Genomic DNA, 15,899 nt, shown 5'->3' with positions numbered 1-15,899 from the left:
GTTTTTATAATGGAGTTCTGTAATATATTGGTTTTATAAGGGTTGCCTAGACAATACACTTGGCATTTCATAGTGCTGCGGCAGATAGGCCTATCACGCACGCAGCAGAAATGATAATTGCAAACTTTGTCGATGGACATAGACTGTGTTCTTTTGGCCTAATAATGATACAAATAATATAAAAATGTCAGTTTGCGATTTGGGAACGCATATTTGAGTGATGTCATACATTACTTGGGCTAAAAACAACAACTACAAAAAACAGCTATTTCCCGGGATTCCCGGGAAATGTGTCGTCTTTTCCCGGGATTTGATACATCTAATTTTCGGGAAAAATATTAAACCCTAGCCACCACCCCTGCCACTGGCAAGATAGGCCTACAATATCAGTCCCCGCAGACTTAGGTGCTATTTTAGGTCTAAAATGCTTTGTGAATTACTCTTAGTCAAACAAATTAGGAGTCCTAAAATTACGAGTGACACGCCCATTATTTTTAGGAGTTTCTCCTAAATTCCCTAGTTAGGAGCTACTTTTAGCCTTAACATTCTTTGTGAATATGGGCCCAGACTGACCTGCAGAGCAAATTCAATGTTAGTCTGGGTTCATGTGTGAAGATGCACTACACTGTTTTAGAACACAGTTTTATTTGAATGAGCTTTTGCAAATGTGCTTGTCAGTAATAGTCTGCAGGGGTGGGTAATTGGTTAATTCGGCCACACCCACTCTGGGACACTTTAAAGGGGTTTTGGTTTATGGCAGAGATTTGTACATTGATGTGTAATACCCATTTTATAACAGTTTGTTAAATTAAAAACAAGTATCTTTACTGTTTAAAAAATACAAGATTGTGTACACTTATAACATTACAAATCTTTCAGGTGTTTGTGTGCGTGTGTGTGTGTGTGTGTGATTTGGCATGGGAATGGTCTGCGGCACATTGTATCCCTTACATTTATCCATCTCTGCAATATTTTGTCTTTATTTGTGTTGTTATGCAGACTTGCTGAATGCAAACTCTCAGAGAAGTCCTGTGGAATTGTGGCTGCTGTTCTACAGTCACCAAACTCCCTGACAGAGCTGGACCTGAATCATAACGACCTGTGGGATTCTGGAGTTCAGCTTCTCTCTAAGGGACTGTCTAGTCCTAACTGCAAACTGCAGACATTAAGGTTGGTGTTAGACATGTCTTTGTAAAGGATAATTGTTAGAACTAGTGTGGCACATTATGGTTTGGTTGGTGTTTTATACGTGTTTTAAGTCCTGTCCACACCAAGTCCAATTTTTCAGATGAAATTCACACAAAATTAAGCAGGTTAATAAACACAGTTAATTTAATTAGTCTGTACTCACCGAGGACGGAATTTGTTGCAATGAAAAAAAACATTCGAAACTGTCTCATTTGATGTCAAATATCGTATGCGATAGAGGTCCTGACCAATCAAATAATGATTTTGCAGGGTTCCGATGTCATCAATGTCATGGTTTTGAAAGTGGTGTGGCCGCCCGGCCGTGCGAGACAGAATAGTGGGTCAACCAATTGGAACAAAGCAGTCAGACGCAGAGGTTGCAGTGAAACAAACTTAGGAATTTATTTATAATGTGTGGGGAAAGGGGATGGGGAGCAGAGTTCAACCTAAGTCTTCAGTGCTGGACTGAGGCAGTCAGAGGACTCGTGTCAGATTCTGAGACAAAGGAGAGAGAGAGAGACACAGGACAACGTTAGTGGGGAGTTCAGTCCCTGCCACTGACCTTGTCACCCAGCCCTATTGGTTGTCTTGGTGGGTTGTTCACGGTTCTTCAGGCCCTCTTTCCTGTTCCAGCCGTCGTACCTTCCAGCAGCACAATCCCTTCAGCCACGTTCCACTTCAGCTCCGTTCCACTTCAACAAAATCACAACACAACGTTCCACAATGGGCAAACAGGTTACTTTTGAAAGGGGTGGCCGTAAACCCTTACCCTGAGACTGGCTTTGACCTCTGGTCTCCACTCTTCTTAAGCTCAAGCCAGTCTGCCTGAGGTTTGTCCTGTTGAGCTTTAAAAAGGCAGCTAATTGCCTGATTAACCCTCTGCACCTGGCCAGAGGCAGGCACAGACACCTGGGGGGCGGAGCTTCCTAACGCACTGCTCTCAGGTGGTACCGCCAATCCAATACTATGCCTCTCATCTGCCTTTGCTGGCCTGTCTGTAGCCATGTGGGGCACTGATCCCCGACAGAGCCCTCACAGTGGGATGAAAAAGTTACTAAAAAGGCTACAAGCTGTCATAACAGTTCAGTGTAGTAAAGTTAAGTCGTACAGTCACTGAGGTCGATAGTCGCGTATCGTAAAACATGCTAATTACCAACCAATTATTTTGAAAATTCTAAAACAACTATGTTTTTTAACACTTCAAAATAACATTTGATAAATGAACCTTACATTTTTCAGTAACCATAGGTGTGTAGATTTGAACAAAATCTAGTTTGGTTCTTACCGGGACTTTTACTGCCTGAAATATCCGATTTTTTTTACCACGCTCGGAGTTTAGTGCTGGGCTGGTGGGTACCTATTCCCAACACACGGTTAGCCTGAAAATTCATGTCGCAATTCAAAATTCCACTGGAGCTCCAAGCAGATTTGTACACACAGCCTTACAAGACTGATACACTTATGGTGTGGGTGCTTGTGTTTCTTTAGGAATCCGTCTTGGTTTGTATAGAAATTAATATTACAGTAAGTGACACATACACGTAAGAGGTTGGTCATACGGGACGGTTGGTAATACGTGACGTTCCAATATTCTTTTCAGGACGTGGCAGTTGCTTGAGGGAAGTTAACTTTCATGTTAACGTTGAAGTCATTTGGTGGCTGAAGCGGTAACTGCAAGTGCTAAATAGATCAGCGAGAGAGTATTAACACATCCCGGTACAAACATCTTGGGAGCTGTTTACTGTCGATCGGGAAGGACAGAGAAGAGGGAGTGTCTGCCCTAGTGAGACGTAGTTAGCATTAACGTTACAACTTGAGTGGAAACCGTTAGCTTGGAAGAAGCTAACCGCGCGCGTAGCCAACTTTCCCAACTCAACAGCGATTCTCAGGGCAACGGTTGCCTCGCGTCTTGCCTGCCCACCAGTGACCAGTCTCCGCTGCTGGTCCTGCTAAGAGGTGTGTTGTGTTTGTGTGTCGCCTAAAAGGTACTGTAGCCTACGGTTTGTTTTACACATTCTTTTAGCGACCTAGTGGAACAGTCAACGTAGACTAAGCCTAACATGTAGACTAGTTAACACAGAGGATTTTTTCTTGAAAGAAAAGTCGATCTCCATGGACTGAACCTGATGGGCTCAACCGATTGTGTTTTGTGGTTTGACTGCACTGCACTGACCTACAGTATATCATATGTGACGTGTTAAGTATACATCTTCACTCCGGGATTTCATGACGTATCTGGTGTGTACAGGCTTTTAATTATAAAATAACCCCCCCCCCCCTCTCTCTCTCAGACTCAGCAAGTGTGGTGTATCAGCTGAAGGTTATGTTTGTCTGGCTCTGGCTCTGATGATAAACCCCTCCTGTGTGAAAGAGCTGTACGTGAACAACAATCATTCTGGAGGATCAGCACAGAAGCTGTTATCTGCTACACTGGAGGATCCTCACCGCAAAGTTGAAACACTTCAGTATGTAATCTAGAGAACCAGAAACATCAAGTTGTAGTCTGGATTTATTTGTTTATTTAAATTGTATGTGTTTGTTTATTTATTTATATACATACATACATACATACATACATACTTACCAGGGTAGGAATTTCACGGCGGCCACAACGGCCATGGCCGTCGATGCCCCTTGCGTTTGCCGTGAGGCCCCTTTGAAAATCAGAGGTTTACAGGCCACAGTGGCCTTGGTGCCCCCTTCTTTCAATATTTTGCTTTGCGTCAGACTAATAGCTATTTTTATTTAGCCTATAGCCTGTCAAAATAATCTTAGCATTCACAGCGCAAATTAATTTTGTATTTTTACGCAGTGGAGTGACAGTGCACGGCAAGAAAGAAAGTGCGTCCAAAATCACCCATTCTTCTCAGTTGAACTGCTCCCGAAGTAGCCTACTCATCACACAGACATCAGAAGTATCACATCACATGAAAGAGCTTTTTTTCAGCTTTTAAACGATGTGAGCTGCTAATTGCTGTGGTGAACGGTTTGCGAGGAAAGTAAATATTATAAGGGTAAGGCTATTTGCACCCCTGGTACAATTAGCAGCGTATGCTATTCATACCCTGGTGCAATTAGAAGTGAATTATATTCATACCCCGGTGCACACAGCAATGTGTCCTATTAGTACCCCGTCTGGTACAAATATCAATGTATGCTATTCGTACCCCGGTGCACACAGCAATGTGTTGTTCTATTAATACCCCGTCTGGTACAGATATGTATGCTATGTGTACCAGTGTATTTATTCTGGCATATTGATCACACAATGTAATAACTAGATGTACCGTTCAAAATATGACCGCCCCCCAGTCCAGCACATTTTTTCCACAAAAATAAGTCACGCTTGTCAAATTGTGTTCATTTCCTACTTTGTTCCTTTTTTGTGTGTTTGTAATTGAGTGTGTGCAGAGTGTGTGGTTGTTTTTGTGTATATGTGTTTTGTGTGTGTTTTTGTGTGTGTGTGTGTGGGTGCATGTGTGTGAGGGTGTGTGTGTGTGTATGTATGTGTGTTTTTGTGTGCGTGTTGTGTGTGTCGTGTGTGTCCATGTACTGTATGTGTGTGTGTGTGTTTATGTGTCTTTGTGTATGTGTGTTTTAATGTGTCTGCGTGTGTGTGTGTGTGCGTGTGTGTGTGTCTTTATGTATGTGTAGATAAATATGGCAAATCAGGGAACCACCTACTCTTTGCGATAAGTGCCATGCGATCTTTAACAACCATGGTGAGTCAGGACCTCAATTTAACATTCATGCAAAGGAAAACATCTCCTGCAGTACAGTGTCCCTGTCACTGCAATAGGGCATTGGGATTGATATTTGTTTGGTGGCTTTTGGCCACAGGGAAGTGTGCCACCTACTGGCCAGCCACCAACACCACTTCTAGCAAGGAGGTTTCTTATCCAAGTACTAACTAAGCCTGCTTAGCTTCAGTAATTCGGCAAAGTCAGGGTATCTGCTGGTCTGGCTGCTGGCTAAAAACAAAAGGTGAAAGGCATATATGATTCTAACCGTCTCACTGAATTGCATTATGCACACTCAATTCTGGTATCGGCTAGACAACAAGTACCAAAACATGATTAGTTCATAGATTTCACATGTAAAATACATTTTATACAACCCCACCCCCATCTTGCCTGTTCATAATTCTGAGAAATTCTTGAATTGTGTGCATGTACATGTTTGTGTGTGTGTGTATGTGTGTGTGTGTGTGCGCGTGCATGTCCTTGTGGGTGTGCATGTGCATGCATGCATACATATGTCTACTGTGTGTGTATGTGTTATACGTATGTTTACTGTGAATGTATGTGATCACTTGATTGCGTTGATTTATCGGGGCACATTGTATCCCTTACATTTATCCATCTCTGCAATATTTTGTCTTTATTTGTGTTGTTATGCAGACTTGCTGAATGCAAACTCTCAGAGAAGTCCTGTGGAATTGTGGCTGCTGTTCTACAGTCACCAAACTCCCTGACAGAGCTGGACCTAAGTCACAATGACCTGGGGGATTCTGGAGTTCAGCTTCTCTCTAAGGGACTGTCTAGTCCTAACTGCAAACTGCAGACATTAAGGTTGGTGTTAGACATGTCTTTGTAAAGGATTATTATTAGGACTAGTGTGGTTTGGTTTGGACATTATTTTGGACATTATGGTTTGGTTGCTGTTTTATATGTGTCTTAAGGCCTGTCCACACCAAGTCCAATTTTTCGGATGAAATTCACACAAAACAATTAAGCAGGTTAATAAACACAGTTATTCTAATTAGTCTGTACTCACTGAGGACGAAATGAAAAAATAAAAAAACAATAATAAAAAAAAAACATTTGAAACTGTCTCTTTTGATGTGAAATTTCGTATGCAATAGAGTTCCTGACCAATTAAATAATGGCTTTTTATAGGGTTCCGATGTCATAAGTAGAACGACAAGCAGAAAAAGGCTGACACAATGTATGATATTGTATATGAGATATGTCTCATTAGGCCTATATGCCAAAGTCACAAAGAATTTACGTTACATCAGACTTTCCCAGGTGTTCAAGAGAGAGAACTCCACCACAGACAGCTTTCCCCACCTAACCATCATTTCACACAAGGACGTCGTTAGACCTATTTTGGGGGGGCTGAAGCCACCCTAAGATGATCAAAAGCCCCCTAAAAATATATAGTAATAATATATGCGTCCGAATTCACATCCATTATTCTCTGCTGAATAGCTCACGGAGTACTTATCTCACATAAATCAAGATGTCCAACAAAAGAGTGGAAGCGGAGCTTTCCAATAATATTAGCAGCTATGTGCTGTAATAAATGGTTTGCGTGAAAATTAACGTTGGGCATATATGACATTTCATCATATTTGCATTCACAGCACACAGCGCTTCGTCCATCTCCACCCATTACTGTCGGTGGTATACAGTATCTCACAAACTCAACGCATGGTAAATCATATAGGCTATAAGGATAAACAGTAGACCTTATCGAACACGACAATATGAAACATTCTTTTGTACAGTAGCCGTTCCCGTTCCTGAGTTTTGAAATTGCAGCAACTTTCTACATGGTATCCAACTTTGAGCTGAAATTCTAATGTAGCCTAATAGCAGCCCAAAATAAAGAACCTGCTTTCCATATCAAAGAATCAAAAGTTGATCATGGCATGCACAGAGGCAAAGTGTAAAACACTGGTCTTAACGGGTTGGCCTGTAGCAAGTATTTATATTCATTTTCATCAATGATTGAGTCAGACACAGCTCTCTTGAGTATAGACTTTATCTCCTCACTAAACTTCATTGTGGGATCACTGTGTAAGCGAGCATAAAAGTTAACGTCACCAAGTTGTCTTTCTATTTCTTGTACATAAGCAACCCTGTCCTGAATGACAATTGAACCCCCCTTGTCTGCGGATTTAATCACAATGTCATCATAGCCTATTGTCTTGAAAATTATATAGCCTAGCATAATAGAGGGCCCTTACAATGATCAAAGACCTTAGTAGTAAAATTACACTGAAAATACTAAGGAAGGACTTAGTATACTGAAAGGACTAATTTTATATTTTACAGTGGGTACCAGGCCCGGAGTGGGTAATCGGGAGAATCGGGAGAATTTCCGGTGGGCCGCTTAACTTTTGGGCCGGTCAAAGGAAAAATATTGACATTTGCCACGTTAATCTATCTTCTCTTAAAGTTGGCTACACACGTTCGCATTCTATGCCTAACACCACAGCCTCTGCATGGGTTGTTCTCCCCTCCCAAGAAGAGTTAATTGGTTGGGTCCATATAGCCCGTCTTTTCTAAAAAGTTTAGATACCAGCCGGGCCGGCCCTACCGTAGTGATAAGCGTCAGGGAGAATGGATGGTAGAAAGATGCCTTGAGGGACTGAAAAGGCCAGGTAAAAAAGACGTATTGGAGGAAAATGCTGCCAAATGTGCCAAGCTTCCAGATTTTTTTTGAAGAAGACAAACATAAGTGGCAACTGGTAAAGAGAGATAGCCATGATTATAGCGGCGTAATTATTGGGATAATGGGCTATGGACGTTGTAGCATTGGCAACCTATTCACAAGCAACATATTAAATTAATTAGGATATTAGCCTTTTTGTATCATCCAATATGGCGATTCATAGACTTTGCAAATAGCATGCATATATTGATTACAAAACTCAAGCTTGATCTGTATGCAGTAGTCTAGGCCTAAAAACAAAAGTAGCCTCTGAGCAGCAGATCAGCCAGTCCCCCGCTGAAAATGATCAGCCCGAAATTAGCTATGACTACAGGGACAAGTAGAAAGGATAATAGTTAACCATATGAATTAAAGTTATTTTATGTAAGAAAGAAGTATGTGACCGCAGTAGCTACGTGATCAACCTATATGCCTTGTTTGCTCAGAAGTGGGTGTAGTAAAGGAGTAAATCACCAAACAACAACATGATAGCTGACCCATGCAAAAAAAAAACATATAAACAATAGTTCAATATGCCTCTTAGTGGAATTGTGGGATACATTTCAAATGCTTTATTTCTTCCTTCCTGTTTTTGTTATCAACCTTATCAACCTATCCTTGTGGAATAGTGGAATATTGGTAGCCTACTAATAAAAACTACAGGATAGTAAGAGCTGAAATGTTGCTTTATTTATCTAATTTCCACCACCACTAAAAAAGTGGGCCGGTCTTGGGCGTGAAACTCCCGGGCTGAAAAGTGGCCCCACTCCGGCCCTGGTGGGTACTATTAATTGAAATCCCTAATCCCTAACTTCACAACAGTTCATGAAATGTGGGGTGATGACAGCAACCCCCCTGCCACTGGCAAGACAGGCGTACAATATCAGTCCCCGCACACTGTTGTTATAATTAGCAATATAATCAGCATGGTGACATGGTGTCCCTGTTATTATAAATTAATTGAAGCCCTTTTAAGGTGTGATGATTTTTTCGGCGGGCTCTATAGAATGGAATCTCACTGCAACATTGAACAGAGAACTTCTCGATGCACATGATGTGCATGAAAAGAAAAATTATGTTTATTCACAGAAATGGAATGTGCATCATGTTAGTTTAGAATAGGCTATTTAGGTATTTGAACCCAGGATGCAGTGCAGCCTGCCATAGTTTTATAGGCTATGCTGATGTAACCTGCGTTGTTGAACCTGCACGATTCAGCCCTGCACACGCCCGGACTCGAACCCACAAATAGCATCACCTCGGATCGGGAGGTGAGCGCGCTAACAATTGAGCCAATAGCCCAGGCTACTGGCTCGCATGCCAGCAGCACTCTTGAGGCGTTGGGGAGTGAGGTTTACCAACGTTCCACAAGCACAGCTAAGCTAGCGGGCATCCGTTACACTGACAAGTGCTGCAGATCAGTCTCTGATAGCCTAGAATCTAGACGCACCCTAGCGGCGGCAAATTAATTTGCTCACCCTGTACGTCTAGTATCAAACCATAGGGATTTCTATTGGCTGACACCGTGGACGTCATCCAATCACAGCGCTCTATTTTGTTAGAGAGTATTAAGGCGGCTTAACAGGATAACGACAGTCCTGCGACGGTGAACAACAAGGAAGGTGGCTATGGCGAACGAAGAGCGGTTGTTTGAATCAGCGTTGGCGTCAACTTTGGAGGAGTTGGACTTGTGCTTTTCTTTGAAAGTTGAGCAACACAATGCATTTAAGTCATTCCTTTCGAAGAAGGATGTATTTGCCGTTTTGCCGACCAGATACGGATATGGTCGTAGCGCTGGCCTATTGCATGCCTAGGCAGTTTGAAAGACAATTCTCTGCCCGCCCCTTGGATTAAGCGAGGTGAATGGTTCGATTCCAGACTATACATTTCAATGGTATAGGATGGCCCGCCAGGCTAAGTCTCTGAGGCTATGCCCTCTGCTTCTTAGCAGACTTTTAACATAGCCTGTGCATGTGTTATGTATCTGGAGTTGATTTATGTTTTATGTAATGGGATAAATATTATTTATGTATGGATTTCTATGCAACGTCACAAAAACATGCGTGCGCAACAATGCTCTCCATGAAAAGAATAAAATGAGTTTTTGTGCTGAAAACTGCACCAATTCGAAATCACGATGGTTAGATTGTTCAATATCGGAATGCATGCCAAAAATGACAAAATACGATGTTATATTAATAATGCAAATGAACGGCAAACTCTGAAATATAGTCTGAGATGAGATGTTATTATCATTGAGACAACAGGGGTATACAAAAAAATCTGATTGTAGCTTACAGCAGCCGACTATTAAGTGTATAACGTTGTGGACGGCCACCAAGCGTCTGCCCCACGGCTGCGCGCGCATCTAGTTTTGTTGGTAAACGGGCACTCGCGCGCATCTAGTTTTGTTGGGTGACGTCGCACTCGCAGTCGCTGCCTAGCAACCGGGACAGTTGGAAAACAGAGAAGATATGAAGCTACACGGTTTTGACAGTGGGATGAAAAAGTTACTAAAAAGGCTACAAGCTGTCATAACAGTTCAGTCTACTGTAGTAAAGTTAGGTCGTACAGTCACTGAGGTCGATAGTCACGTATTATTTTCAGTATGAGTCTGTTGAGTCGACATTGCGGAGGTAAGCAGTTAGTAGCTGGATGTGGCAGTTGTTTGAGGGAAGACGTTAACGTTAGTCATTTGACTGAAGCGGTAAGTGCTGGTGCTAACTAGATCAGCAAGAGAGTATTAACACATTCCGGTACAAATGTCTTGGGAGCTGTTTACTGTCGATCGGGAAGGACAGAGAAGAGGGAGTATCTGCCATACGTTAGTGAGACTAAGTTAACTTAACGTTAACGTTACAACTTGGTGGACGTTGGAAAAGCCTCGAGTGGAAACCGTTAGCCTGGAAGCTCATCGCACGCGCAGCCAACTTTCCCAACTCAACAGCGATTATCAGGGTAACGGTCGCCTCGCATCTTCCCTGCCCACCAGTGACCAGTCTCCGTTGCTGGTCCTGCTAAGAGGTGTGTTGTGTTTGTGTGTCGCCTCAAATGTACTGTAGCCTACGGTTTGTTTTACACATTCTTTTAGCGACCTAGTGGAACAGTCAACGTAGACTAAACCTAACACGTAGACTAGTTAACAAGGAGTATTTTTCTTGAAAGACACTCGTTTGAACGGCCATCACGATCGGAAAGTCTGTCGGTCTCCATTAACTGAACTAGAATCTAGAAACTAGATTAGAACTACTAATACATTGATGGACTTTTGTCACAGCAAAGGGTGCAGGGCTGTACGTTAACTTTTTTTGCAAGTAGCACTGGTGCTACAGAGGTTAAAAGTTTTGTAGCACCAGCCACAAATTCTGTAGCATCGATATAAAATCTCTGGAAACAATCAGTTCATCACAGTTCATCAATTGTGGTTGGGATCTAGGCCTACTGCAACTGGATTGATAAAAGGTCATGTAGTTGTAAACATCTCACCTGGCTACACTGTGTTTGAGATGAACAAAAGCTATCAGCATGATATGTTATTTGGTTGTTGTGTTTTTGTAAAAACAAAAAAACAATCCATGACAGTTCCATGCAGTTAGACTTTTCAATGGGTATCAGGAAGACAGGTCATGCCATTGATTTTTTGTTAATTTTTCTTATTCATGCATTGGAAGTCAGTTCATTTATTTTTGAATAAGTAGAAGATATGCTGAAGATTTTATTCCACTAAGATTTAATTCAAGTTTAGTTCAAGTTTTTAGATTAGTGTAACCCTATATTCAACCTTATTGTCATTGCACGAGTGAAATACCGTAATTACATCTAACCAGTGGTGCAAATGAGTAGGCTAACTGACATGTCAAAAGCATCCCTCGTTTTAAACTGAACTAAAAATGCAAAGCAACAAGGCGATTGCCACAAACTTCTACCTCTGCTTGCCTAATCTAATCACCTCAGCCCGGCCCGGTCGGAAGATACTTTCGCTTTAGGCTAAACATAGCTATCAGTTGTTTGATTCGCGAGGATAATTTGCAAGGTGTTGTTTGATTTGGAGTTGGATTGTTTGGATACTATGTCTACAAACAAGTAGACATCGTTTTTAATCGCGTAGACGGCAACTAAGTTGAAATCAAAGTAGCCTACATCGATTCCCCTCTCACAGAAGTAGTCTATACATACGCACTGCAAACAAACAAACAATCGTTTCACCGGGAGCCTACACCGGGCGCGTAACGAAGAGCTCCGTTCGCGACGCGCAAAAACAGAAGACGGGTCTATTTTTTTTTTTTACGTAGCCTACGCGCCGCTATCACATCTGGTGTAGCCAGTTGCACTGGTCACAGTAGAAGGTAATTGCTGTACCCTCCCTGTCAGTCTCACACGCATGCATTGTATTGCAATAAGCAAAACTGTATACTGTAGCACCAGTGCTACGTTGGTAAATCATCCATCGCACAAACTAATTTTTTTGTAGCATGTGCGACATATATGTCGCACTGTACAGCCCTGGGGTGTGTGTGTGGATGGGATGGATGAGTGAACTAAGGCATAAAAAATTTTTTTCTTGGGTTCCGGTTTCCGACCGACCCTGTCAATTTATGTGCGACCCAAATTTATTTTATGAGCTTGGGGAAGAAATAACACTAAATAGTCTAGGCTACATTAAATAAATCCACAAATAAAAGGCGAACTATAATTCCATTAATTACCCCTTGCGTTATGTATAGGGATGAGCGTATTCTCTCTGTTACAAAGTAGCCTATGCACAGCTGTTCACGAAGACGATTGTTTTCGTCACTTAGGCTACCAAGGCACTCGCAATTTTGTCCAAACACCGCAACTTTTTCGCAAATTTGACCAATCATCGTAGTTTCACCGTGAAATGTCACCTACCGCAACAGTCCCTCGCGCAGAATATTGAGCCAGATGGCACACTTACTTCTGCACCTTCTGCATATGACACCAAAGACTGCCCTAAGTGTTCGTTCCTCTGCAGTTTTGATGACAATAAATAGAAGGCTAACGTTAATGATCTGCTTACTTGCATCTCTCAACCTGGTGTTGCTAACCTACCTAGGCTATGAAAGTAAGTTAATTAAGGCCTACTTGGTTTACTGACATTTGTAGGCTATGCAACCCATTGGCAAACGTTTACCTGGATATGTCCTTTTAGCTTATGTCATGTTTATGTCAAGCTTATGTTTGCTAGCTTGTGGGCTTAGTTTGAGCAGTGCTACCAAAATCATAGAAATTAATAATGAAATTGCAAGACATTTACCTCTTCTATGATCCAAGAATGATTTCATTCGAGTTGTTTTTTTTAACATTTATTTTAACTAATGACATAGAAGACATTCCCAATTGCATCCACATAATGCACTATGCAAAAAGTGATTTACACTCGTAGCCGAACACAGTGAGATGCAAGCCTTCCAATCCACTCAGAAATGTAATTAGGCTACTCTCACGTCCTTAAAGGGGCAGGCAGTCAATTAGACGTACACCACAGTGTAGTCAAATAGTTTGAATCAATATGAAAGTACTAGATACTTACTTGGCTATCAGTAATTATGCAGGCCACAGACTATGAATTCTTAAAAAGATATGAACTTAATATGAATTACAAAATATATGAATGTATTGAAACATATGACATGATGCCATCTCTTTAGGTGACTGTCTTTTTTGGACAGTTCTACTATACTGCTTTGTGAATTACCTCAGTCAAAGCATTTTCACAAATAAAGTAGGCCTACTTTGATTTTCTGTAATCCTTACTGTTTACCTTTGATTATCCTTTTTAATAAGCATCAAGATTATCAGTGTGATTTTGGTCTTACTAGCCTTAATTGCCCTAAATTTATACTATTTTTGCAATTTTCACTTCCTACCGCAATTTCTCCACAAGAAACAGCTAAAATCATCGCAACTTCCATCCAGGCATTTTAGGTTGCAACAGTCTCAAAAAACCTCGTGAAGGGAGGGATTGATTTTCTACCTATCCCTTACTGACACTGGGAAAAAAAAAAAAAAAAAATTCCCTACCGACCCATGGCCTCAACTGACAACCAACAGGAACCAAACATTTTTTTTTTTATGCCTAACCTAATGGGCTCAACCGATTGTGTCTTGAAATCTTCACTCCGGGGTTTCATGACGTATCTGGTGTGTACAGGCTTTTAATTATAAAATAATCCCCCCCCCCCCCCCTCTCTCTCGTTCTCTCTCTCTCAGACTTAGCAAGTGTGGTGTATCAGATGAAGGTTATGTCTGTCTGGCTCTGGCTCTGATGATAAACCCCTCCTGTGTGAAAGAGCTGTACGTGAACAACAATCATTCTGGAGGATCAGCACAGAAGCTGTTATCTGCTACACTGGAGGATCCTCACCGCAAAGTTGAAACACTTCAGTATGTAATCTAGAGAACCAGAAACATCAAGATGTAGTCTGGATTTATTTATTTATGTATGTGTTTATTTATTTATACATACTTACATTTACATAAGTGAGGATACATGGAATTGCATCCCTACTGTGTAATCTCCACACAGAACAGAACATCTGATTTACAGACTTTAGCAAAAAACTTTATTCAAAAAACTTTTGAATAACAAAATACATTTCCTACTGTAGTGTCTCCATACAGAACAACAGTACATTTGATTGGCAGATACCATAATCAAGGAAAAGCAGGAAACCCAGGAGTAAATGTGCTTCTAATGTAATTCTAGTGTTGAATAACAAGTAGGCTACAGTATGTGTCCTGTTACTGTTACTGCAGAAGGACTCTAGTCCTCACTACAGGCAACAAATGAATCATGAATCAATCAATAATCAGCAAATCTACATGCAGCATCAACTGTTTACACTGGTACCATTTTCTGTGCATTTCACTAAATTTAGTCGATTTGATTCAAAGTAACCTTGCATAGTGATATGTTGAGTTCTGTCATAATTTTGTCAAATGTTGTTGCAGATTTGCTGACTGTAAACTCACAGATAAGTCCTGTGAGATTGTTGCTTCAGTTCTACAATCACCAAACTCCCTGCTACAGCTGGACTTGAGTGACAATGATCTGGGGGATTCTGGAGTTCAGATTCTCTCAAAAGGATTGTCCAGTTTTAACTGCAAAATACACACATTAAGGTGGGTATACATTTTATTATCATCTTAGATTTCCTGATTAGGGAGAAAAAACATGACAATATAACATCAATTGGTCAGCACTAAAAAGTAGCATTGAACATGCTGAACCTTATTGCTTATGCTTAGAGTTTCAAAATCTGTTTCTGGATTGGTCTAGTCCGTGACACCTTATGTTACAATAACGTAATATGGCACGAGTCAGAGTGGCATCGGTAGCAGATATCACCATGGCTGTTATTTGCAATCAGGCACGAGGCCAGAGGCCAAGTACAGTGTGTTTTACATGGTGCCTGAACATGTATTTAGAGCATTGGAGCAGTTCTGTAGTGTATTGATATTTTCTATAATTTGTATTACTATAAATAATAATGCCTATTCTTAAAGTCCACTGCCCAACAATGTCATTTAGGTACTGAAAAGGTATAGTGCTGATAGGAAGTTTTTTCAGTTAAATTTTGACAACTGTAAAAACAAATGTGTCTAAGGAGGAGTGTGTACTAATTCAATAAATATCTCCTCCACACTTCACATCACAGTCATCATATTCAATTTACTAGTCTCTCTCTCTCTCTCTCTCTCTCTCTCTCTCTCTCTCTCTCAGGCTCTCTGATTGTCTCATCTCAGAGAAGGGTTGTGGTTTTCTTGCTTCAGCTCTGTCTTCAAACCCCTCCCATTTAAAACTGCTTGATCTCAGCTACAATTATCCTGGAGAATCAGGACTGAAGCTGTTATCTGCTAGACTGGAGGATCCTGTCTGTAAACTGGAGATACTGAAGTATGTTCAGAAAGAACCCCCCATTGTTACACATTTAAACATTCAGCACATTTTCATGCCAGGAATAAACCGTTTTGAATCAGTCTATTGCCCAAATTCCGTTTATGTCAATATTCTGTTTAACCTGTTTACAAGCAAGTAGAATGTCACATTTGGAGCATATTGCTGTTTACATAGCAATCGACATTATTCCAAATAAGTCAGTGACGCATCCTAATAGGCTCCCAACATCCTGACGTAAATCTCCACTGGTGGAATTCCCTCTTTTGGCTGCATAATACAACGGCTTCAGGGTCTTCCACCTGTATTTCACTTGTTCAAGCGTACGTTGATAGCCATCCTCATCAAGTTT

At 41.2% G+C, this 15,899-nt stretch overlaps 2 protein-coding genes across 7 annotated transcripts in view; both read left to right on the top strand.

The window, feature by feature from the left end:
• Nucleotides 1-15,899, top strand: part of LOC143136422 (NLR family CARD domain-containing protein 3-like) — a 196,126-nt gene that overhangs the window by 86,618 nt on the left and 93,609 nt on the right. The gene's annotated exons all lie outside the window — the stretch shown is intronic.
• Nucleotides 1-15,899, top strand: part of LOC143126818 (NACHT, LRR and PYD domains-containing protein 3-like) — a 28,252-nt gene that overhangs the window by 7,478 nt on the left and 4,875 nt on the right. The window contains exons 5-7 of the mRNA XM_076288533.1: nt 13,861-14,034; nt 14,602-14,772; nt 15,374-15,547. Of these exons, the coding sequence (XP_076144648.1) occupies nt 13,861-14,034; nt 14,602-14,772; nt 15,374-15,547 (519 nt within the window). The remainder of the gene's footprint in view (nt 1-13,860; nt 14,035-14,601; nt 14,773-15,373; nt 15,548-15,899) is intronic.

The sequence above is a fragment of the Alosa pseudoharengus genome, unplaced genomic scaffold, assembly GCF_046254945.1.
Source record: "Alosa pseudoharengus isolate Yale_2024_CS ecotype anadromous, Long Island Sound unplaced genomic scaffold, YU_APseudo_1.1 YU_APseudo_1.1_scf_1, whole genome shotgun sequence".
Lineage (NCBI taxonomy): Eukaryota > Metazoa > Chordata > Actinopteri > Clupeiformes > Clupeidae > Alosa > Alosa pseudoharengus.
Note: the sequence above shows the minus strand (reverse complement) of the source record. Positions and strands in the feature narration are given on the sequence as shown.